Below are 24,096 nucleotides of genomic sequence, written 5' to 3' on the forward strand. Positions count from 1 at the left end.
TAAGGTGATCACACTTCATGCATTTCACAATCCAGAATTAGGACCAAATTAATGGTTCTCACATTACACTCTTTCAGCTCTTCTTAAAAAATTTTGCAATTTTTCAGTTCCCTTTACAACCACACACTTAACAATTCATTAGCTAAATAACTCAACAAATAGCAGAGTAGAAAAAATACTCACCGTCCCTCAAAATATAGACTGACTATAAACAATAATCAGTCTCAAAATGTCAATTTCATTCAGGTAGAATATACTGTTTGTACCCTACATTTTATAATTTTAAAATTTATTTATACATTTCTAACTACATTGGCATTTGTAAGGCCTAAGCATCATTTGGTTATTTTCTTGTTGCCTTTATTAATGTACTCCCTCGTTACTATGTAATAAGAATACTCTTCAATATGTAAATTGCATCTTCAGGTTCTTTAGTTTGGAGGTAAACAAGCAGGACTTTGCACTAGTTCGCTAAGAGTCATTGGAATAGTTTCAGGTCTGTTTTGTGCCTCCTACTAAAGAGGTGCTTGCCTTGTAGGTGCTGAGGTAGAGTATCAGCAAAGTCCATTAAATACGTGAGTGCCACAGTAGCAATTTTATATAAAGCATCAGTCATTTTGATGTGCAAATGATAAAGAGGGGAACAGAGAAGTTGGTGGAATGAAGCTAAGCTCACATATCCCTGTAAAACTTGCGTTACACTGCTACCAATCATGCTAAAATTATTGTGTGTGTATCAAAATGTTTACATAAGATTCGTTCCCTAGAATTCACACAAGAGTTTAATTTCTAAGGTATACCTTAATGATATTAAGCAATAGATGTGTTATCTGACGTTGGATTTAAAAGTTAGATTCTTTGGATACTGACTGCATCAGAGTCTTCAAAATGGGTCCTTTGATTGAATCATGCTTAAGTTACCTTTCACAGTACTGGCCTTCATACCCCCGAGGACAAGCCGTGCAGCGGTAGTCATTCAGACCTTGCATGACACACGAAGGGCTGAAACTGAATTAACAACATACAAAATTGTAAAAGATACATTAGATGAGTTCTTTTTAAAAAATAATCAAACACATCTGTCATTATCAAAGTTATTAGGATAGATCGTTAGGTGGTGACGAAGGCTGCATTTGTAATTACTGGTGTTCTTCTTGTGCAGTATCACAGTTAAATACTACTAATAGTGAACATGTAAAATTTGCTTTGATGAATCAACTATGCCTTGCATTACATAAATATCTTACAATTTTAATAATTAGCTAACAGCCAGGGAAATGTTAGACATTTAGCAAGATCCTATTAGTTATTAATCAAAAGAAAATATGAATTGGTTTTATGCACATGAGCCAAATACAAAAATAGGTATTACTGAATATGTGTCCCATTAAAACATGCACAAAAGCTATATAATTTGTTCCTAAAAACCTAGTCCAAATTGCCACTGACACTTTAATACATGGTATGAATAAATGCTTTGCTTAGAATAAAATAACTCCTTTTTAAATTCATATTCAGATTTCAAGCTATATTTTAAGCACAAAGTAACATGATTTAGTATGAGGAAAGAAGAGAAAGCTTTCTACGTAAAGCTGAATATTTGCTATTTTAAGGTCTTTTCTAATAATTAGGTGTTCTATAACTTGTCCTGTGTTTTCATTCCAATACTAGTAATAAGAGCCAGCTGGTCTTCTTTCAAGACTTTGTTTTTCTAACAATATAAAGGAAACTTTTGACAACTAAACTGTACAAACAAACAGCTCTGAGCAATTAAAAACAACTGGCGGATGTAAGTAGAGCCATGTACCCACTGGGTTAAACTTCCCATAGCATCGTACGCTGAGGAACAGACCATTGTAGAAGGTGACTCTGAAAGGATCCTTTTTAATTTTGATGAACTTCTAAGTGAGTTGATACTGAAAAGGCAATAAGAAGTATGGCCCAGGACCAAAAATCTTCTGGACCCTATTTCAACTGTCCTGCAAGGTATTCAATCTATATTCGACGAATGAGTAACAAACTAACCTTTGCAAACCATGGGAACAAATCGAACTAATACCCAGTAGCTCATTATCCGACCAATTTACAGTTTGCCTTTTCAAAAATAGACCCACAGACTCATAATTGACACATTTTTTCAAGTTTTTAGCTCTTTAGTTCAGAGCTTGCTGCTGAGTGCATCTGCTCACACACATGGACACACAACTCACATATATATATAGGCACCAAAAAAAGATTTGAGACATTTGAGGTGTAATTGGACAGAGCCAACACCAACAAGCTACATTCCTCTATAGTAAAGCTGTAAAGTGGCAAGAAATGTAACATTCAATAACAAATTTTAAAAGTTTCTGAAAGCACTGTGCAGGAATGTAGCAATTCTCCTTGGAGAGTTGGTAGAAACTTTTAAAAGTTATGATATTAAGGTGAATTACATTTTTTCCCCTTGAGTCACATGAAGTAGGAAGTAAAAGTAACATCCTGCTTGAAGTGAGAGTTAACCCTTTCTGCTCTCATTCTCAGCCTGTCTGGCAGTCCACCCAGAAATTTTCATGTGTATGTTTGGTTGCTCTGCTTCAAATTCCCCTATGATAGGTAATTTTTTTAAAAAAGAGTTATTTTATTTATTTTGAAAGGTGGAGTTGCAGAGAGAGGGAAATACAGAGAGATTTTCCATCCCCTAGTGAACTCCCCAGATGGCTACAACAGCCAGAGCAGGCCCAGACTGAAGCCACAGGGCAAGAGTTTCTCTCTGGTCTCCTACCAAGGCCTATGTACTTGGCCATCTTCTGCTGCGTTCCCAGGCCATTTGAAGGGAGATGAATCAGAAGTGGAGCCAGACTAAAATTGGCACCCATATGGAATGCTGATGTGGCAGGCTACGGCTTTATCCGCTATACAACACCACCATTCCATGTGGTGCTTGATGCCAATCTGTTCTCTGAGTCATACCCTGTGGATTCTACAGAAATAAATGTTCTTCCCACAAACCACCATCTGGTTTTACCCTGTTTGTGGATTGCTTCCTCTTTGTTTCCTTTGCTGGATGTATAGCACACCATTGATCTCTTACGTCTGTGCTTCACAGTGGTTTTCAACTTTTCCTTACCTCTCTTCTTCAAATGACATAATTGTATCTTAAGGACTTTAAACACTTTTTTAGTCTAGCATATCTAAAACTGAACTCCACTTTGAAAAGCACACATGACTTTTCTGGAATATTTTCCTCACCTCAATGAACACCTCCATGTTCCCATTTGCTCAAAAACTGTGGTGTCAAATCTGTCTTTTCTCTCCCACTCCACATATACAAGGATACTACAAAAAGTCTGGGAATTCTTGTATTTTTCTTCATAGGTTTTTATAGTATCCTTATATTCTATTTGCAAATACCACTGGTGCATTCATTGGTACCATGACTGTGTAATTTTTAACCAGTTGACCTGTGATAGCACATCAGGCTTCAGCACATTTAAATGCCCATTGATGCTCTGATGAATTCATTTCATGCCATCCTCCTCATCATTAATTCTGCTTTGGCCACTTTGCCCCTTTGTATATTGCCAAGCATGGACCTGTCTCTGGGTCAGTGCATTAGCTTTTCTGTTGGGCTGTTTTTATCTATGGACAGTTACATGGCTCGTTCCAAGTCATATGTTTGTAGAGACCACTGCCTGCATAAGTAACTAATATGATGTCCCGTCATCCTCAAAGATCAAAAATCCTTTGTAATCCTTTGTGGTGTAATACCCAATATTATATCACATGTGTATTTGGTCATTGTCCACACTGAAAAAAATACAAGCTTTAGGAGAGCAGCAAATGGGGACTGTTTTGTTCTTTTACAAATTCCCAGCATGAAGAACTGTGAGTTGAGTTGGGTCCTTATGAACAGTTGTTGAGTAAAGGAATATACAAAACAGTTTCTATACCTTCAAAAAATTTAAAATTTGTGTGAAAGACATTTAGGTTTAAAAATAAGACTGAACTCTTATCCTTTATCTATTATTCAAAATGTTGGGGAAAGTGCACACTTAGTAAATGTTTAATTCTTTTGCAAAATATGTATTTATTTATCTGAAAGTCAGAGATGGAGAGATATTTTCCATGTGCTGATTCACTCCCCAGATGGCAGCAATGACTAGGGTTGAGCAAGGCTGAAGCCAGGTACCAGAAGACAGGAGTGTCTCCTGAGGTTTCCAAATTTGTAGCAGTAGCCTAAATATTTGTGCTATCTTCTGCTGTTTTTCCTCAGTCATTGACAGGGAGCTGGATCATAAGGGGAGCAGGCAGGACATGAATTTTGACCCAAATGGGATGCCATTATTGGATGTGGTGTCTTTACCCAGTATACCACAATGTTGCCCCTTCCTCTTTTTAGTGAATGTTTAATGTCTTTTGTTCATTTTTACTAATATAAAGGTAACAGATTTCATGTATTTCATAGGTACAGTTCTAAGATGATAGGCATACTTCCTTTCTTCCCGCTTCCTTTTCCCTCAACCCTCCTCCTTCCTTCCCTTTTGTTCTTTAATTTTTTGCAAAGATATAATTTCAATCTCCTCTATAATCACAGGCTTAATTCAGCACTAAAAATAATTTCTGAAGCAACATTTGATTGAAATAAAGACATGAGATTAAATGCATGAGGAGTGTAAAAAAAGTACAAAAGACATGCTGTGCTATGGAAATATTTTACAGTCAGAGTGACATCTCAACTGGGCCTTTAAAAATAGATCGGATTTCACAGGGATTGTCTTGGGAACAGCAACAGCAAAGACTGCTGAGTATGTGCAGGGAAGAAAAAGCAACTCCAACCTTGTCTACTTGCAGGAGGCAATGCAGGACAGCAGGCCTATAGAGTTGTTTAGATTGCAGAAGGCTTCTTGTGCTAAGACTTCTTCTGGGGGGAAGAAACCCTTTGAGGGCATTTGAATGTTGCTGCTCCATCACAACCCTACAGATTTTGACATAATTGGCTTGATACTCAATAATGAAGATGTAAGCAAATGCTGTACAAGTGAACGAGGGATCATTCATATCTTCCTTATGGAGATACTAAAATGTGATAGCTCAGCTTTGTCAATTTGTGCCTTCGAATCTCTATCTACATCTCTGAAAGAAGTGCTTCTTTGCCCTGACCTACTTTTGTACTTCATATTTTAACTCTTCTTTTCATAAACTGGTCTGCTTTGTTCATACATCTAAATCTAGATGACCAAAGTAGTAGGCTATGAAAATGATTTAGTGGGTTTTAATTTTAAGAAATGAGATAATAAAATGAATATGTGTTACAGTATATAGTATGTTTCCATATCTATAGATGTAATTTTTTACATACTGAGTTATGATGTAAAAAAATTTGCTCACAGTGCTATAACCAGAAAGTTTAAAAACTATTGAATTGGCTAGTTTATCTTGATATTTGGATCATTTGTATAAAATTATGTGTACTATACACATCATAAAAAAACAAAAACTATTTCAGCTCTATTGCTCCCATTCATCAATCACATAGTACTCTTTCTTCTTACTCTTGAGGTTCTGGAAAACTACCACAGATATCTTTTAACCTCCATTTCCACTATCATTTTCAAAGTTTGTCAAAGACCCATCTGGTTAATGGCTGCCATGTTGTTTGGGGTCCCTTAACAGACCTTCATTTGATACACGTTCACAGACCTCCCCCTCTCCCTTAGATGCAGGAGCTCAGATGCCTGCGTTCCCCCGGATGCTCCTGCCTTGACCCTGGATTCTGTTTTGCTTTATTCACATAGGAAATCATGTGTTTCCTGCTTTTCCTGTGCTCGCATTAACGCTAGCCTGGAAAATCTTACGCAATTTAACCTCATTAGTAGCATAGCTCTTTTCTCATCTGCACCTCCAATTCTCTTATTTCCATTTCCTGAAACTATCTGCATACTTCAATTCTCATCAATTAGGATGTATTTGAAACATAATGTATCTTTCTTCTGTAGCAGCTCACCCCATGTTTCTCTAATAGCTATGGCACCATCATTTTGCAGGGCAACCTGGTTAATAATTTCAGTCTCCAACTTCTGCCTAGATTCTCACCCATCACATCTCATTCAGAATCTGTACTCCTGGGTTTGACAATTTCCTCACATTTATCTCCTTGTCTCCATTCTTGCCACTATTACCTACATTTGGCTTCAATCTTCTCTTGCTTTGGCTAATGTAATGCTTTTCTTCTTTTCCTGTTTAAATTTATTGTCCTAGATTCTATGATAACAGTCTTCTTAAACTGCAGCTTTGACCATATTAACTGTTTAAATAAAATCTTGAAGTGTTTCTTTACTACACAAAATACAAATTTTGTGGACTGGTATTCAAAAATTTCTGCAATATCACCTCAATTCTCTCATTCATTTTAGTTTTTTATGTTTTATTGGAAAGTCAGATATACAGACAGGAAAAAAGAGAGGAAGATTTCCTCCTTTGATTTATTCCCCAAGTGTCCACAACAGCCAGAGCTGCATCAATTCGAAGTCAGGTACCTCTTTCAGGTCTCCCACACTGGTTCAGGATCCAAGGCTTTAGACTGTCCTAGACCGCTTTCCTAGGCCACAAAGAGGGAGCTGGAGGGAAAGCGGGGCCGCCAGGACATGAACTGGCACCCATCTGGAATCTTCCATGTGCAAGGCGAGGATTTTAGCCATTAGGGCCCTTCTCATTCATTTTTTATCTTTAACAGACAATTTCTATATGAACTCCATGTTCCAAACTCTATTACTAACACATTTGAGTTCTGTTATCTAGGATTCTGGTTATGTGATTTCCAACTGTAACTACCGGTCAAACACCTTTAATAAACGGTTGAGAACTATTATATGTTACCTACAACTTCTTTTAGCATATTCTTTTTTTAAAAGATTTATTTATTTTTATTGGAAAGGCGGATATACAAAGAGGAGGAGAGACAGAGAGGAAGATCTTCTGTCTGATGGTTTACTCCGCAAATGACCACAATGGCTGGAGCTGAGCCAATCTGAAGCCAGGAGCCAGGAGGTCTTCCAGGTCTTCCACGTGGGTGCAAAGTCCCTATGCTTTGGGCCATCCTCGACTGTTTTCCCAGGCCACAGGCAGGAACTGGATGGGAAGCAGGGCCGCCAGGATTAGAACTGATGCCCATATGGGATCCCAGCGCATGCAAGGCAAGGACTTTCACCACTACACTATTGTGCCGGGCCCTCTTAACATATTCTTAAAGGTCAAAATTGTTGTATGTTGTGCCTATGAATTCTCTTTATATTTGAGTTGACTCATCTTAAAACACATGGCATAATAGTGAATGTCTGTGTAAAGTAGCATACTATTGTTGGATAATTGTTACAGCTTTTAGTATAATGTATCAACAAGAGATTATCTACAATTATAAAATTTTTGTAACTCAATTTGCTCATACTTTAATAAGAAAACTATTTTTTTTTTGCTTAGGTTCAGTCATGAGGAAGAGATTAAGGAAAACACTATGAAAATAATTTTATTTTTCACACACCTATACTCGTTGTTTTAATGAGCAAGAATAATATTACAGTCTCCAACTCACCTAAACATCTATATTTGAAACCTCATAAATGGTTTGTGATTCCAGTTAAGAAGAACTTAAAGAGGAAGGGCAGGCAAACTCTGCCAAAGAATGCTGAGGATATATGCAAGGCATAGAAGAAGAATACAGACACCTAGGCACAGGTGGACAGATCGTTGTCTGAATTGCTCCACGCATCTTGTATAATCAAACTAAGATATCTAGAATTCTAATTTTAAACACACTGTCACATATTCTTTTCAAAGTCTAGTTCTTAGAGAAAAATACCCTACAGATTGAAGCCTATAAATCACTTACCAGAAAGTGTAGATAGTCTCACACAAAGTAAATGAAAATGCCTAGGTTTTTCATCAATATATAAAGCAGTACAGAATGTTCAGAGTGCACTGAAATAAGTTATTCTTGGTTTTGTTTCCCCTTATGGCTATGTTTCCATGGTACCAAGCTCAGACCATCTTTACAGAAAGGGGGCTGTGATTCTGGGAAATACTGACTGTCTCAGAGTGTAACAATAAGTCACCCTGCTTTAATGTTTCAAATCCTTTTTTAAAATTATTTTCCAGTCTTGGACAAAACACATGAAATGAATGGGAACAGCTACAAAAGTAATATAATATGCACCCAAACGATCCATCATAGCTGAACTGATGGTAGAGGTATATGAAAACACTAGACCTGCATATTTATAAAACCGTGCACATTTGTACATGCATCATTTATTTTATAAACATGTCTTATGCAAATGTAATTATTTATATTTTAGTATTACTTAGGACAGACTTTATAACGGAAAAATTAGTCCTCACATATTATATATTAAATTTTGCCATGTTTATATATTGCTTAAGGGCTTTTCTGTCTTACATTAAGATTTTTGTCTACATGGGTGAAACAAAATGGCCAAATCTTAGACAGCCCATGTGCTAGACAGATGGCATTACTGATTGGGAAATATGGGTATATTTTTCAATCTTACTTGTTGCTGGAAGAAATCAGAGGGCACGCACATTGCTGACAGTCATTTGGCAATCCCTTTACAATTCCATAGTATCCAACAGCACATCGCTCACAGAAGTCCCCGGCAGTGTGGTGCTGACAGCTCTGCAAGGAGAGGGGAGAAAAGGCCTGGTTTTCACATCCCAAGAACTTCAATGTGATTTATAATACGAGTCTCAACACTTACTACACACACACACACACACACATGGAAATACACACACATAGAGATACGCACTGACTCTCTGTCACTGACAGAATACTTGCTTTGTAATGTGAATATTTTAGAGAAGCGCCTTCATTTTAGATTCCGCTCCTACGCTACTGAGGCTGTACTGACAAGTTTCTCGTCTCTTTCTCTGTGCCCATCCCTGTGGAAATTTAGGTTTTGGTCTTAGGGAATAGAATTAGAATCTCTAACTTTTATCATATCACCTGGTCATTTATTTTTTATTTATTTATTTTTATCTCAGGTTTTAGTTCTATGAAACATTAGAAAAAACATACTAGAAACACCAGACTCCTATTTGTATTGACTAGTGGTATGTTTGAAGTTAAATTTAGGAGGAAAACAAAACTATCCAAAATGGAAATGAGAGCTACAATGTAAATCTAGCCACTTCATTAAGAACTTCATTTCTAGGCAAATCTTAATGGATCTTGAAAAGATCAGAGGACATAAAACAAAAATAGCCATCTAACATATTTTGCTTTTCATGCTCTTATAACAATAGACAGTAGGGTGACATGACTAAAATCATTTCTAAAAGCAGATGAAAACTGCTTTAGCGCAATGTACAGTTTCAACATGAAAACTTTCCTAAGGTAGAGGAAGATGTAAGATCAAGCAATAGAGTGATATGCAAGCCACTGACATTGGCATTGAGACTACCAAGGAAGGGGAGATGTAAAATATTCTTACTTTCCAGGAAATTATTTCTTTTATGGCAAACAAGCAAACAAATAAAAATAAATAATAAGCATGGTAGAAAGAACATAATACTGAATATTATTTATTAGATATGTAGCACTTGACTTTGGGAATTGAGAAAAAATATGTTTTTTGAAATGTTTTTAGAGAGCACATGGAAAATAAAATTATTTCTATTTAAAACTCTTACAAGTATGCACAATTCTTTAAGCTAATACACATGTTTCAAAAAATCTTTGAAGATGTCATTATGAAGAAAATTCGCAGTTGGATTTTAGCTTCATCTTATAAGATGGTGGGTGGTAAAAATAGCAATTTACTTCTGGTAAAAAAAAATCAAAGAAAATTTGAGAAGCAATCAGTTACAAAACATACATATTTTTAAGTGACTTGATTATCTGATCAACTTGTCCAGAGCCACAGGGCTGCCTGAAGGCTCCATACTGAACCTGAATATACCATGTTCTGAATATGGCTTTATTCACAGCTGAAAAGCCATAGTTAGTTTTCATATGTGTCCTACTGAGCAAACAACCCTGGCTTTGAAAATGTCATCTTTCATTAAATGCTATTAACTAAAGTCAATTCCAACACATATACTGCAAAATTCTAACATATTAAAACTCGCAGTATATTTATGAGAGGATATGTTGTTCTCTGCAAAGAAACTGCAACACCACCATAATGAATATTAGACTACTGGCTTTTTATGTTACTGGTATATTAACATACTCCATGTCATTCAGAAATGCTTGTATAACAAGAAAACCATCCATTTTTTTCATCTGATAGGGAATGGATTTCAAAGCTTCTAATGTTCCACTTCACTCTCAGCAGATGCTAGATCTGTAGTATAAGAGCAAAGAACACCATCATCTGGGTATTCACTCAGAATCCTGCCAAGCAATGCCTCATTTTGCCTGCTTATCATGCATCTCTTTGACACACAGTCAGGGAAGTGTTATTTTATCCTTGGTCCATAGCTACTTTTCCAACAAACTGGCTTTCCCGTCTTCTGCCCCAAATCTTCTCCAATGTCTTTTCTCTTTCCTGGTCTTTTTTTTTCCAATTCACATTTGAAGCTGATCAAGAATTTCCTATTTAAGAATATCTGTGGCATCTTAGTTCCTCAACAATTTCCATATTTGCTAAGCTTTTAAAAAAGAGAAAAGGTTTTATGCATTCACATTCTGTAGGCATAGTTCTAAGAAGACAACCTCATATTCCTGCTCTTGCCTAACACTGGCTCCTCTTCATCACTGTTTTTTTTAATCTATTTTATTGTATTGTTGACAATCTTTACGTAGTTAATTATGGTTAAAGAACAACAACAACAACAAAAATGTTCAGGGGGATAGGGAAGTGGGTAATACTATTATGTCCATATTGTTTCCATCATGTATCTGAGGTAAAGGGGGATTTTGAGGGAGAAGCCCCACCCATTTTCCCACCCACCCCAAGTCCCGGATGTGGGGCATGCTCTGAGATATTTGCTCAAGTGGTTTTAATAGTTCTCCAGTTATGAATCGCTGCCAGTTTCGCTCGATGAGGTTGTCCACTGATTGATATGGTCCATCATAAAGTCTCCGTTTGCCCCATATTTCGCTGCCAACATATAGCTGAGATGAATGATTGTCCTGCTCTGTCTTCTGTCTTTTCTTGGTTAGAGTTCTGAGTCCAGCAGTTCGATTGGGGAGATCTCCAAAGATACTTTGAGGTATTCCCAGACTAGTTTCTTGTATGTTCTAGCAAGCACAGGGCCCGGCACAGTCCATCACCCAGATCAGCTGGTGGTTGCAATTGCTGTGTTGGTTCTGTTTTCGGTCCCGAGTTCCACTGGAACCAATGGGTGTTGCAGTCCAGTCTGGTTCGGCCCTTACATCAACCAGTGGGAGCTGCAGCCTAGTCGGGGTGACCCACAATAACCCCCACCAGGCCCACCCCCTACCCTGGTTTGCCAGTATGTGTAGCAGAAGACCAGTCTGTCCCCCATCCCATTTGGCTCTGGTACTTGTCAATGGGTATTTAGCTTAGTTCTATCTAACCAACTCAACCATCCAGCCCTCACAGATGTTGTTGAGTGCCTCTCTATCTAGCCATCCCAGCCCCTGTCCTAGTTTTCATGCCCTCCCACGGGAATAGTGACCCAAGAAGGGGGAACCCACTTTTTCCCTCCCAGGTCTCTCTGTCCCGGTTTATGCACTCTTTAGGTGGTTCTGTGATTTGACTTGACAGAATTAGTCCCCAGTGCCAGCTTCTTTTAAAAAGCTTGGCTTACATTCTTGTTTTCCACTCATTCAACTCCCATACATTCTTTGAACAGGCTTCTAATATCTCCTTCTAAGCATAATTTCATGCTTATTAAAACTGCAAAATAATTAGTTCTATGAATAGGTGAATTTTCTGCAACAGTTGATATTTCTGGACCCTCTCTCTTTGAAGTATCTTTTTCTTATGATTCCTCTATAGTTATTCTTACTTTACCTCATGGAGTATAAATTCTCTTTCAACTAGGCAAGTTTAATGTTCTTTATTCTAATATAAACCAGCATGATTTGGGGGGGGTGGTCCCTGAACATTGTACTTGGTGGTTTCAACCAATACTTAAAATTTACTTTGAGGGTATTAAAAACTGTACATTTTATTTATTCAACCTGCACAACACTAATGAATTTCAGACTTGGATTTCTAATTGCTTCTATGATAGATATTATGACATGATGCAAAATTGTATTGAATTTTAAATGCCAAAAATGTAACTCATGTCTTTATCACCTATTCCCATTTCATTTGGAGTTAGTGTCATTCACTCAACTGTCCCAGTCAGCAACCTACAGGCCTTTCTTCTCGCATGTATCTACTTAATCACTTACTCCATGATTTCATCAATCTATGTATCTTCTTTTAACATTTACTTTTATTTATTTCAAACTCAGAGTGATGGATGCATGTTTGTGGACGGGGTAGGCAGGAGAATGACATCTAAGTTCATTCTCTAAATGGGTGCAACAGCCAGGGCTTGGACAGACTGAAGCAAACAGCCTGGAACTCCACCCAGGTTTCCTACATGGGTGACTGGGCCCACGTACTTGGGATATCTGCTGCTGCTTTCCAAGGTACGTTAGCAAAGAACTGGTTAGAAGCTAAGCAGCAAGGACTCCAACTGCTGTCCAGCTAAGGAGTTGCAGGTGGCAGATTACGCTGCTGTATCACAGCATTGACTCTACTTTGCACTTCCATACTTTCTTCATGTATATTCATATATGTGAATGTGTGTAAATATTCATAAATATGTACATATACATGTATGCATAAATATATACGAATATATATAAACTGCTAGAATATTTTCTTATCCAGCATTTTCTCCTCCACTCCTTTTCCTGCACCACAATCAGCAATCAACCTAACATTAATTTTTCACTGCCTTGTGGATAAATTGCAAACTTCCTTGTGTGAAAGGAAGATTATCTTTGTCTGCCTCTGTTTACCTCTGCAGTTTCCAGCCAATGAGTAGGTACTCTTCTTATATACTGCGCGAGTACACCATTTGAAATTCTTAATTCACGCAATTTTCACTCTCACTCCTGGAATTTCTCATTTCAAAATTCATTGCACTAGAATGTTTTTCCTCTGTTTACCTAGCTAATACCTATTCATATGAGCTCTTATTCTAAATGTTATTTTTTTCCAGTAAATAATTGCTGATGTCCAGAGTCTGACATAAATTCTCCCTCTGGATTAATACAGTGAATGAAACCTAGTAGGTTTTCAATGAATATTTTGAATGAATGAATGAACATATGTTCCAGGCAGTACAAAGCAAATGGCCAGAGTTTCTAACATGAAAAAGATGACGTTTCAATTCTAATAATAACAGCAAACTGTTTTCTCAGTTGATTTAGGTAGCATGTGCCTCATATTCAATATTCAAAGGAACACACCATAATTTTACAATGAAATAGCTATTTTATATTTAACAGTATCATTGTGAGAGATAATCGCTTCAAGATAAAATGATTGTCTATGAATACCGGCATCAAGTCATTCAGCCAAATGCCACATGATGAATAACTGCTAACTGGGAAATGTTTTAAGAATATATTTTATAGTCATGGAAATGAATGTTTGCCAGAAGCACATGAGATCTTTAACAATAATTTTCTTCAATTTGGCTTTGTAATAAAATCATTGTATAATGAATATTTTGAGTAATATAAATCTAGGATTCATATCTGAATCAAAATACTGAGATGATAACTCAAACCATAGAGATGGAAGTAAAAGATTTGATTTCTTCGATACAAGCAGTTTTATGAAATTTCTTCCCTGAATAAGCAAATATTTTCATCTCCTCTGGTCAGTCAATCTTTCACAGGGCTGCTGATATACTCAGTTTGGTCAAGTGAATCAAATGTCCTGATTAGGTCTACAAATACCACAAAAATTACGATGCTATTTTTGAAACATGACATACTTCTTTCATATGACTTTCTTTCATGCTTCAAAATAATGTACATCACATTTTCTTTTCTATAGAAACCAGACTTTATAAAAGATACTGTATTTTAGAAACATAGTGGAAACTTCGTATTTTCAAATGTGATATATTCAAGTAACTTTTCAATAACAGATTAAAATATGAAAGTTGTACATTTTTGCACACTAGAAAACTAATGGTTTTTACATATAACTCAAATGAATATGAATACAATTTTATTATTATAGTTTCTAAGAACTAAGGTGAAAAGTTTCTCCAATCTTACTTTCCTTTCTTTTAGGAATGACTTCATTTTCTTAAGGTGTTCAATGCAGGAATTCTTAGAAGGCAGCCTTTTTCATCTTTCGTAACTAAGTTATGAAATTTTTTCTTAGACTGAATGGAACTTTGTCTACCTCTAATTTTCAGTCACTGAACTAAACTCTGCCTTCTGAAGCTATGCAGATTAACTCTAATTTCCATCTGCAAGCGAAGGTTCTCAAATGTCCAATACTACCACTACATTCTATAAATTTTTATTTATAAGCTAAACATTTAGCAATCCTACTTACTCAGGATTTCTTTTAAAATGCAGCACAGTCTGTGGCTGCAACTTGTCAATACACTGAATATACTTCCTTCCTTATTTTGGATCTTGCACAAATAACAATGTGGAAAATCTTCAATTACGTTAAAAACTACCTATTTACATGAATTTGCATGTGCCATTTTTTCTCTCTGTTCATTCAACACTAGATCATTACAATTTATATAGCCTGTGTTTGTCCAATCAATGTATTTATTTTATGCTTCGTCTAGGGATTTCTCAGAAAATAGAGTTGGATTTAGGATTCTGAAGACACAGAAAGTGTTTTACTAGCCAGTTGCTCAAAAAAGGGTAGTATAGGGCCCGGCGGCGTGGTCTAGCGGCTAAAGTCCTCGCCTTGAAAGCCCCGGGATCCCATATGGGCGCCGGTTCTAGTCCCGGCAGCTCCACTTCCCATCCAGCTCCCTGCTTGTGGCCTGGGAAAGCAGTTGAGGACGGCCCAATGCTTTGGGACACTGCACCCGCGTGGGAGACCCGGAAGAGGTTCCTGGTCCCGGCATCGGATTGGCGCGTACCGACCCGTTGCGGCTCACTTGGGGAGTGAATCATCGGACGGAAGATCTTCCTCTCTGTCTCTCCTCCTCTGTGTATATCTGGCTGTAATAAAATGAATAAATCTTAAAAAAAAAAAAGGGTAGTATAAAGCTAGTACCTCTCATTGCAATAAAAGTAAAATTGTATCTTTTGTGAATGTTCCTAAATTTACTGTGAAGCAGACATAATCCTCCTTAAAAATGCCACTGAAACAGTCTTCAAAAGGAATAAACAGGCATTTAGTTTTCACTGAAGAACATTTAAGTAGATGGTAAAAGAACTCAAGAATTCAAGGATGGTTGCTACTTGTTATTTTTTTCCATGATGTGATTGTGTAGGTACAGGGATTCCCCTTTTTTGTCTCTCTCCCTCCACCATTTTCTCCTCTACTTCCCCTATGTTTTTTAGTAACAGACAAAAATTTAACATTCTGCTTATTTTATCAATACAGCTCATTTTTAAAAAGAAGTATTAATTTGGAGCCAGTACTATGGCTTTTCAGGATAAGCCTTCACTTGTAGTGCCAGCAAGCCCTATAGGCTCCAATTTGAACCCCCGTGGCTCCAGTCACAATTCAGCTCTCTGCTAATGGTCTGGGAAGGCAGGGGAGGAAGGCCCAAGTTCTTGAATCCCTGCACCCATGTGGGGATCCCAGAAGAAGCTCCTGATTTCTGGCTTTGGATTAGCATAGCTCTGACCATTGCAGCCATTTGGAGAGTGAACCAGCAGGTGAAAGATTTTTCTTTCCTTCTTTCACTGTAATTTTGCCTTTCAAATGAAAATTAATAAAACCTTGAAAGGCAGTTACGGAGAAAGGAATAGGAACATGGGGAGACAGAAAGAGCGAGAGATCCTTCACCCACTGATCCACTCCCCCAGCAGCCAGGACTGAGCCAGACTGAAGCCAGCAGGCAGAAACTCCATGTGAGTACAGTGGTCCAATCACTCGGGCCATCTTCTACTACTTTCCGAATGTCTTAGCAGGGAGTTTGATCACATGTGGAGAAACAAGGTGGCAAGCAACTTAACTCACTGGACTACAGTGCTAGTCCCACTCAATATATATTATTGCTTTAAGTGGAAAAACCATATATGGTGTCTCCTAAAGTTTATCTTCACCTAGATCCGATACTTTACAAATAGTTTTCAGGTAAATTTCAATATTTTATCTTATTAAAATACATCATTTTTAACAAGTTAGGAATAGGAGCTAGAATTGGGGCACAAGTGGTTAAGATACTAATTTTGACATAGGAATCATATGTGCATTGCCTCCAATCCTGTCTGCTCCACTTCTGATCCAGCTCTCTGTTAGAGATCCTGGAAAAACATGGGCATGGTCCAAGTACTTGGGCCCCTGACTCCCACAGTTCCAGATTTTCCACTTGGCCCAGGCTCAGCTCCAGCCATCACGATAATCTGAGGAATAAACCAGGACATGGAATGTCTCTCATTTACTCTTTCTCTCTAGCTATACTTTCAAAATAAATCAGCAAATAAATTGTAAGGAAAAACAAAGAAGATTGGAATTACAAGATTGTTTTTCCTATGATAAGAAATGTTTTTCTTAAATGAACCATCCTTGTACTTTAAAGCAAAAACATTTATATTAAAATCAAGAAATTAAGTATCAAGTTGATTACCTTTATATTTAACAGGCTCTGCAAAAATTAATCCAAAAATATCAACATTTTATAACAGATATAACTTCTGACAAGGAAAAGCAAGCATATAATGATTTACTATATTATTGACATAAAAAAACCACATGAATTGGAAAACTTAGAAATAAAGTAGTAGTTGGTTATGAAATACATACAGAAAATAATTGTTAATGCTTGCCAGTAATGATCAGTTAGTAAATTTACTACACTGCAACATAAAATTAGGTCAACCACTGAAATGAAAATAAAAACATCTGATGAACAAATTATTTTAACATAAAATTGTACATTTCATCTAATTATATGAAAACCATTTGCATGAAGACACATTATGTTTGAATACAGAAAAACATAACTAGGGTTGAAATGAGATAATTAATATAAATATAATAATTCCTCTTCAAAAAACAGGTCTATGGCAACTGCAACCACATTTCTAGCAACTTTTTTGAGAGGAAAGCATTGTACTAGTGAATACGAATATCACTTGAAAGAACATATAAAGGTATCTGGTTTATAAAATAAGACAAAAGAGGAATTATCAAGGACATTGCTTTATCAGATATGATAACTTCTTTAAAAATAGAAGTAGGCAGAACATTGTAATAACTAAAAGATAAGCAAAACAAATGATCCATGAATATTTCTTAATACATAAAATATGCTTGTATCTATTTATTTACCATGATAAATCAAGGAGAAAAAGAAATACTTATCAATAGATCATTCTTCACAGAAATACATATTTAAATAAATATTTCCTAATACCACAGTGAATTCTAAAAAGGTTAAAGTGTTACATCCAAAATTAAATTATGAAATTAATGACAAAAACTATGAATGTCAGGAAATGTATTGAAAGTTGCTTGCTTGGGTGATATCATTGTAAGAATCAATTTGCTAGAGAAGGAAATGCCTCCAAAATTGAATCACGGGATCACTACCATATAGATATCCAGGTAATGAGGAGGAAGAAAAGAAGCCACAAGGTTGAAAAACTCCACATTGTCAAAGCCTGGGAAGCAAGTTTGACCATAAATTTAAAAAATTTTAAGCAGAAAGTAAAAATAAAAACTGGTCATGTGGAAGTAAGGGAGATTAGGTGCTAAGGCAATGTGCATGCTGGGAAGGAACCGGAAGTAACGAGATCAGAAATGCAAGACTTGGTCTGCTCTAGAAACAAGAAGAGATTAGTGAAAGTCATGGGAGAGAAAGCTGGCACAGATGCAGAAAGGTAGCAGAGCAGCAGGGAAAGCTCATGCCATCTCTCGCCTAATAACCTTTAATTTTTTCATGAAGTACGAAATACCACCTACTGCGATTACAGATATAAAGGAGTAAGCTGAGAAGGTTAGATTTGAAGAGTGCTAGGAAGAAATGAAACAGTGATTAAGCAATAGAAGGGAGGAAATGGACAAGCATGAAGTGTCATGACTGAGCACAGCATAGAGATCCGCTGAAACAGGGTGGTCATAAACTTTACAGCATTATACCTGTTGTCCTGATGCCTGTCTCTGTGTAGACAGTCTAAGTGTGGAGCAGGCAGTAGGATGCAATGAGTGTTGAAGTTAACTGAGCAAAAAAGAGTGGTAGACTAGAAAGGAAAATGAGTGCTGCAAAGCAATGATACTGATGAAGGACTATAGGTTTTGTTTGTTTGTTTGTTTGTTTGTTTGTTTAGCTGTTAGGACAGTTAGGGCATGGATGAGATAAGACCAAATAAAAGGTATAATCATCACTGTGCAGTTAAATACTGAAGTACTAAGATGTGCACTAAAGAGAACAAAGGTGCTTGGCAACTAATAGGGTTCTCATAAAATAGAAACTATAGAACCAAAAGAGGCCAAGAGTTAAAGATAAACAATGAGAATTGTGACAGCAGCAGTGCTGGAGAGAATGGCAATGATATAGAGGAAACATCTTACAGAAATGATTTGCAAATCATAGTTAGCTGGTGACATCAGCAAGGTGTGGTAGATAAAGAGATGGAAGCATCACTTTCAGAACTAGGTGTTGTTGTGGAGGAGAAGAGGAGAATGTTTGAAAAAGGCGGCAAGCTACTGGGGCATCGGCCTTAACTGTATTCTCAGAAGAATAAAATGTGACTACCATGTGAGTTTCCAGGGCAGCAGAGTGGGTTTCCATTGGAAACAGGTGAATAACTTTAAGCGAAAATGGCTATGGATGGCATTTGACAGAGTCCCATAAAGATCATCAGAAGGACTTTAGAGATGAGGAAAGATGGGAGAAGAGGTTGGCAAGGATGTCAGACCTGTGCCAGGAACATAGTTCTGGGTGGCAGGACATGGCACAGGAAACTTGGGTTTCTCACTGTGACTGCAAAGGACAGAACACATGAAGGCTGCTGATGCACACACACACACACACACTCACACACACACACTAATTCTGTGCACTGCGTGAGAGCTGGCCTCTGTGTGCTGAGCATTTGTAGAGAAATGAGCACAGGGACTTGGTTCACAAAAGGTTCAGACGCCCACCTGGCATATGGAGGTTTCTGGGTCACACAGGCTGCTATGTCCGTTGCATTGACATGGCACGCAGGTGCCCAGGGTTGGTCCAGGGGTGCGACCGCCTGGTTGAGAACGCAGTCGATAAAACCCTGGCAAGCATGTCTGAAAGAGAAGGATGCCAATTAGGACAGTTAGGACAGATACCTAGCTTTAGTAATGCCCAGGTTTTGCAATTTCTGAAATTACAGAATGTTTTCCCCTACTTGTACTGGGGCCACACCACTTGCTCATTCCAACACTAGTTTGATGATGTCTCAGGCGCATTTCTGCCCAGCCCCTGAAATAATCAGGTAGGCAGCCTGTGTGGAATCAAATTAGCTAAAGAATGCTTCCAGTTGCACACACAGCACTTAGGCTCTGGTCTAGAAAAGTCTTTGAATAATCCTTTTTGTTGTTGTTGTTCCTTAGTTATTTTTTTCATAATTCTTTAGGTTGAACTAGTGAGATAATTCAATGACAACCTTAATATGTCCTTGATAATCTGAAATATGTTTCTTCTATGCTTAATGAATAACTAGCAAATGTCCAATGAGACTCACCAAAAAAATATAATAAAAAATAAAAAAGAATAAACATGTGTCATGGATCTATCATATACATATTAACCAAATCAAGGCTATAAGTTAAAAAATATAAAATAAAAATTGCACTTGTTTTGGGACTAGTCAGCTACCAATAAGATTTAACCTTCCCCTGATTGTTTTTTTAAATCTTTCATTTCACTCTACACACTTGAATATCAAGGAAAAACTACTAGTGAAGCTGACATATGCAAAATCCAGACCTTCATGTTCATTTGAGTTTCTATGTAATGTATCAAAAACACATCTGGTTTTCTAGAAAGAAGGCCATGCTTCTGGAAAGGGAGTGAAAACAGACCTGCACTGCAGGCTGAACCCTTTCATGCAGATGCCACACTGATCAATTGTTGCTTCTTTTATGAGCCAAAGATAGAATCAATTTTTTTCAAATTCCAGTAAGGATTGTTAGGGAAACTGTTTTACTACCTTGGCTAGGGAGGGTATTTATTTCTCACTGAAAAACATTTCCCCAGTACATTAAATTCCCAGCTCACAATTGGTTCCCTGGATGCGAGCACAAGCTGAGCGAGGCGGTTACCAGTGAAAGGGCAGGATCTTTTCCATGTATATTCTCACTCCATGGCACCTGGAGCTTATGTTCATTGTATTTTCCCACAAGTTCAGAAGTTTAGAAACTTAATGGGAACTTTCCGAAGTGAAAGTAAATTTTTTGAAATGGAAAAAACACAATCATGCTTCCACTTTGAAGAAAAATGATTTATTAAATAAGTAGGAGAAAATACTAGTTTTAGGAGTTCCATGTCCTCCACACACTTTCAGGAATTTCCTCAGAAAGAGAATATGTGTTTTCTTTGTTTGTTTTGATTTGGAAAAAGCCAAAGCAGCTCAATCAAGCCCTTAATTAAGAGCCTGCCCACTTTTATCAGAGCATATAAGAAATTCTAGTAAGATTTAATAGCATTCCAGAGTCGAAAAAACTTCTTAAAACAAAAAAAAAACATTGCATTCAAAACATTCTGAGTTTCACTTGTTTTAAGGTAGACATAGTTGTGTCTTTTAACTAAATTCATTTTGAGTATGCAAGTCAAATTTCATTTTTGTTATTCTTACTGAATTCGATCTGAAAGCTATGGTTGCAGAATTTAGTTAAGCATAGCTAAACAAACAGTGCAAAGGTATATTTTAAAGTGCCTCACCGTGTGGGTTGTTCCAATTTGTTCGCATGATGACTGTTGGATAAAATTAGATTTTCTTTACATGGATTTCATCCTTCAATACCTGCATAATTATTGTTCTTTTACTGTTACATTTTCTTGAAGGTAAGGATGTGTGTGTGTGTGTGTGTGTGTGTGTGAAAAAGTCACACAAAGTGAGGAGAAAGTTCCTAACTCCTTTCTATTTCTCAAATGAAAGTTTAAAACAAAAGTTAGAATAAAGTTAAGAAACTGTACTCTTGTTTGAAGAATCACATGAAACTCATCATTATAGCCTGAAATGCCTAGGGAGCACTAAGCTGAAGTTTATTGTGTGGCAAACCTAACCTTTTCCTGTTGCTGTGGCTCTTCTCTGAAGGGACAGAGAAATGGAAAAGCACCTGGGCTGGGGATTCATGGTTTGAATGTCCAGTCAAACTCTGGATTAATCCTTTTTTAGGACTTTTCCTGGCATATCTGAGTTTCTAAAAATAATGATGCTTAGCTTTACTCTAAGAAGCCAAATTTAATTGGTGGAGAGTGGGGCTGGGGGTTGTTTTAAATCCTGAGAAAGTCTAGTAAGTAGAGAATCACTGGAAAAAACCCTCATTCTGTGCATATACCGTTTTAAATGGGTGCTACAACGTGAACGGATTAACAAGTCTTGATTTTAAAAGTGGATTTCATCTGAGATATGGGCAAGTTTCTTGTTGTTGCAGTTTTAACATTGCAGGTGAATTTCATATTCTTATGGATTAAATTTCTGAAAGTTAGCAAAGAAAAAAACAAGACTTTCACAATGCAAATGTTAGAAATTCAAACATGTTTCCTTAAAACAAGGTGATCCAGTTATTCTTTAGTCCCTTTTATGTGTCCTCTCATATTTACTATTTCCACTTTTAATTTTTTCAAGGTGTTTAATATTATATATTTCTTCTTTGAGTGGACTGATAGAGCAGTTTCTTGAGAATAATCATGTCTGGGTTGAAAACAAATGAAAGACATTTTGAGTCCCAGCTAAAATTCTTTCTGGATCACAATAAAGTTTTTTTTTTTTTAAATTGCACATTCCTGATTTCATCTTACTCCCTTTTTATCCATCACTCAAATTTTACCAAAGTTCTCTTTGCGTGTGCTGAAATTATTCACAGCTAAATTTTTCCCTGCTCCCCTTCCATCTTTCACTTACTGCCATAAAATAGTGTATCAAGATGTGAGAATCAGATTCACACAAAAATGTTTTTGAATAAAGAAAAAAGAAATTAGACAGCCAACATGTCCAGATGGACAGTCGTACAACGCATTCCCTTTTCTCAGAATTTAATGGTTAAAATAGATACTTGTTGTGCAGCCAACAAAAGCACTCTTCTATCTTTTCATAAGTTCATTGACCAACTGACACATGACATCGGACAGCTTTTGAATATGGTGTGCCTCCGTTTCATTCCCTGAATCGTAAGGATAGAGTGCAACTATCAACTGTGTGTTTATATGGATTTTGTAAGTAGATTTATTAGGGTACAGATTGTGGTTCTGCTACAGCTTAGCTGCGTGATAATGAACTGAGCCTCAGTTTCCTCATCTAGAAAATGGAGCTTATATATTTTCCTGAATGACGATGCTATCATAGTGTCAGGAAATGTGCTGGGGTTAGGCAAGAGACAAAAACCCAGTCCATAAGTGGTGAGGAAGAACTAAGACAACACATATTCCATGCCTGATGTGAAATAAGTTAATATAGCCATCTTTAGTATATGATTTACATATTTCAAATATTTGCTGTGGATAAACCAGAAGTAAAAAATCATTACTGTTCTAGGTGCCATTGGGAAACAGAATTGGCATGTTGCTGAAGTGATAAGATTTGCATGCAGGAGCTGAGAAAACAGACACGTCTATGTCTACATTTTGCCTTTTGGGTTTTATGAATTGATCATAGGTATGACTTGTTGAGATTTTATAAAAAATACTAGTTTTAATAGTCACGCTTGACAGTCACAGCCTCACGGCTTCAAGAGACAAATCTGGTAAGAAAACCGTGTTGCTTTTTTCTCTTCTAAAAACCATAAATTATAATAATCAGGCATTTATAAAACAGATTTTTAACGAAGTTGTCATAATGCCTTATCACTACAGGTAGTAGGCTAAGGCTTTCAAACAGATTATACTGTTACTGACAGCCAATGTTTAACTGCCAACAAATTCTGCATAAAAGCGAGGATACACTGTTGATGCATAGGCCTCCAGAATATGATACATTTGGTGAAACTATTTTCAAGGGATTGCTTTATGTGTTCATGGCCCACGGCGTATGTTACTGAAATGGAATGTATTATTTCGCAACTGTCCTGCGTCCTTGCTTTGATGATTAGGTTTTATGCTCGAGTAATTGTACTTTAGAATCAAAATGAATTATAAATAAGGTGTATAATAGATTAGAGGTAATGGATTGTGGAGAACACCTCAGGTATCTTATTATGAGAGATAAATCTTTGTCTCTGTAATCTCTCCTTTAAGATATTACTATAATTATTGTCTATAAATAGGAGCTTAAGTGAAATACACAGGACATGACTAAAGCCACTAATACAGATGATAGCTTAGCTTCTAAAGAGAATTCTTCATTTATCATTTGCTTTTCTCAACCAATTTTTAATCTCATACAATGATGAAAATTAATAGTTTAGTGTATTTTAGAATATATGATTTGAGTAGTATCAGTCACTTTAAGAAGAGCTTCTGTAAAACAATCTTGAATAAAAGGTAAATTGCATTAAAATAATTTGTTACTTTCAAAATATTTGTGTTCATTAGTGAACAATATTATCTTAAATAATGCAGACAATATAGATGAACTAGCAGCTTTCTGTTCAAGATACATAAAGGTCAACCTTGACAAAATACTGAATCTTGTCTTTAGCCAAACAACATTGCAACATCAGAGAATTTTGGAATTTCAAACCCCAACCTGTCATTTCATAAATTGGATACATATATAATAATTAAGGTCTACAGAAATTAAAAGAATGTGCCAAGGTCACACAG

General features: G+C 36.7%; 1 protein-coding gene across 4 annotated transcripts in view; it reads right to left on the minus strand.

Moving 5' to 3' along the window:
* The window catches only part of LAMA2 (laminin subunit alpha 2), a 634,064-nt gene that overhangs the window by 189,763 nt on the left and 420,205 nt on the right, over nt 1-24,096 (minus strand). For all 4 annotated transcript variants that reach the window (XM_058676547.1, XM_058676596.1, XM_058676658.1 and 1 more), the window contains 3 exons: nt 19,284-19,418; nt 8,547-8,671; nt 922-1,008 (listed from right to left, as the gene is read on the minus strand). In XM_058676547.1, coding sequence (XP_058532530.1) covers nt 922-1,008; nt 8,547-8,671; nt 19,284-19,418 — 347 coding nt within the window. The remainder of the gene's footprint in view (nt 1-921; nt 1,009-8,546; nt 8,672-19,283; nt 19,419-24,096) is intronic.

This window comes from Ochotona princeps, chromosome 1 (genome assembly GCF_030435755.1).
Source record: "Ochotona princeps isolate mOchPri1 chromosome 1, mOchPri1.hap1, whole genome shotgun sequence".
Lineage (NCBI taxonomy): Eukaryota > Metazoa > Chordata > Mammalia > Lagomorpha > Ochotonidae > Ochotona > Ochotona princeps.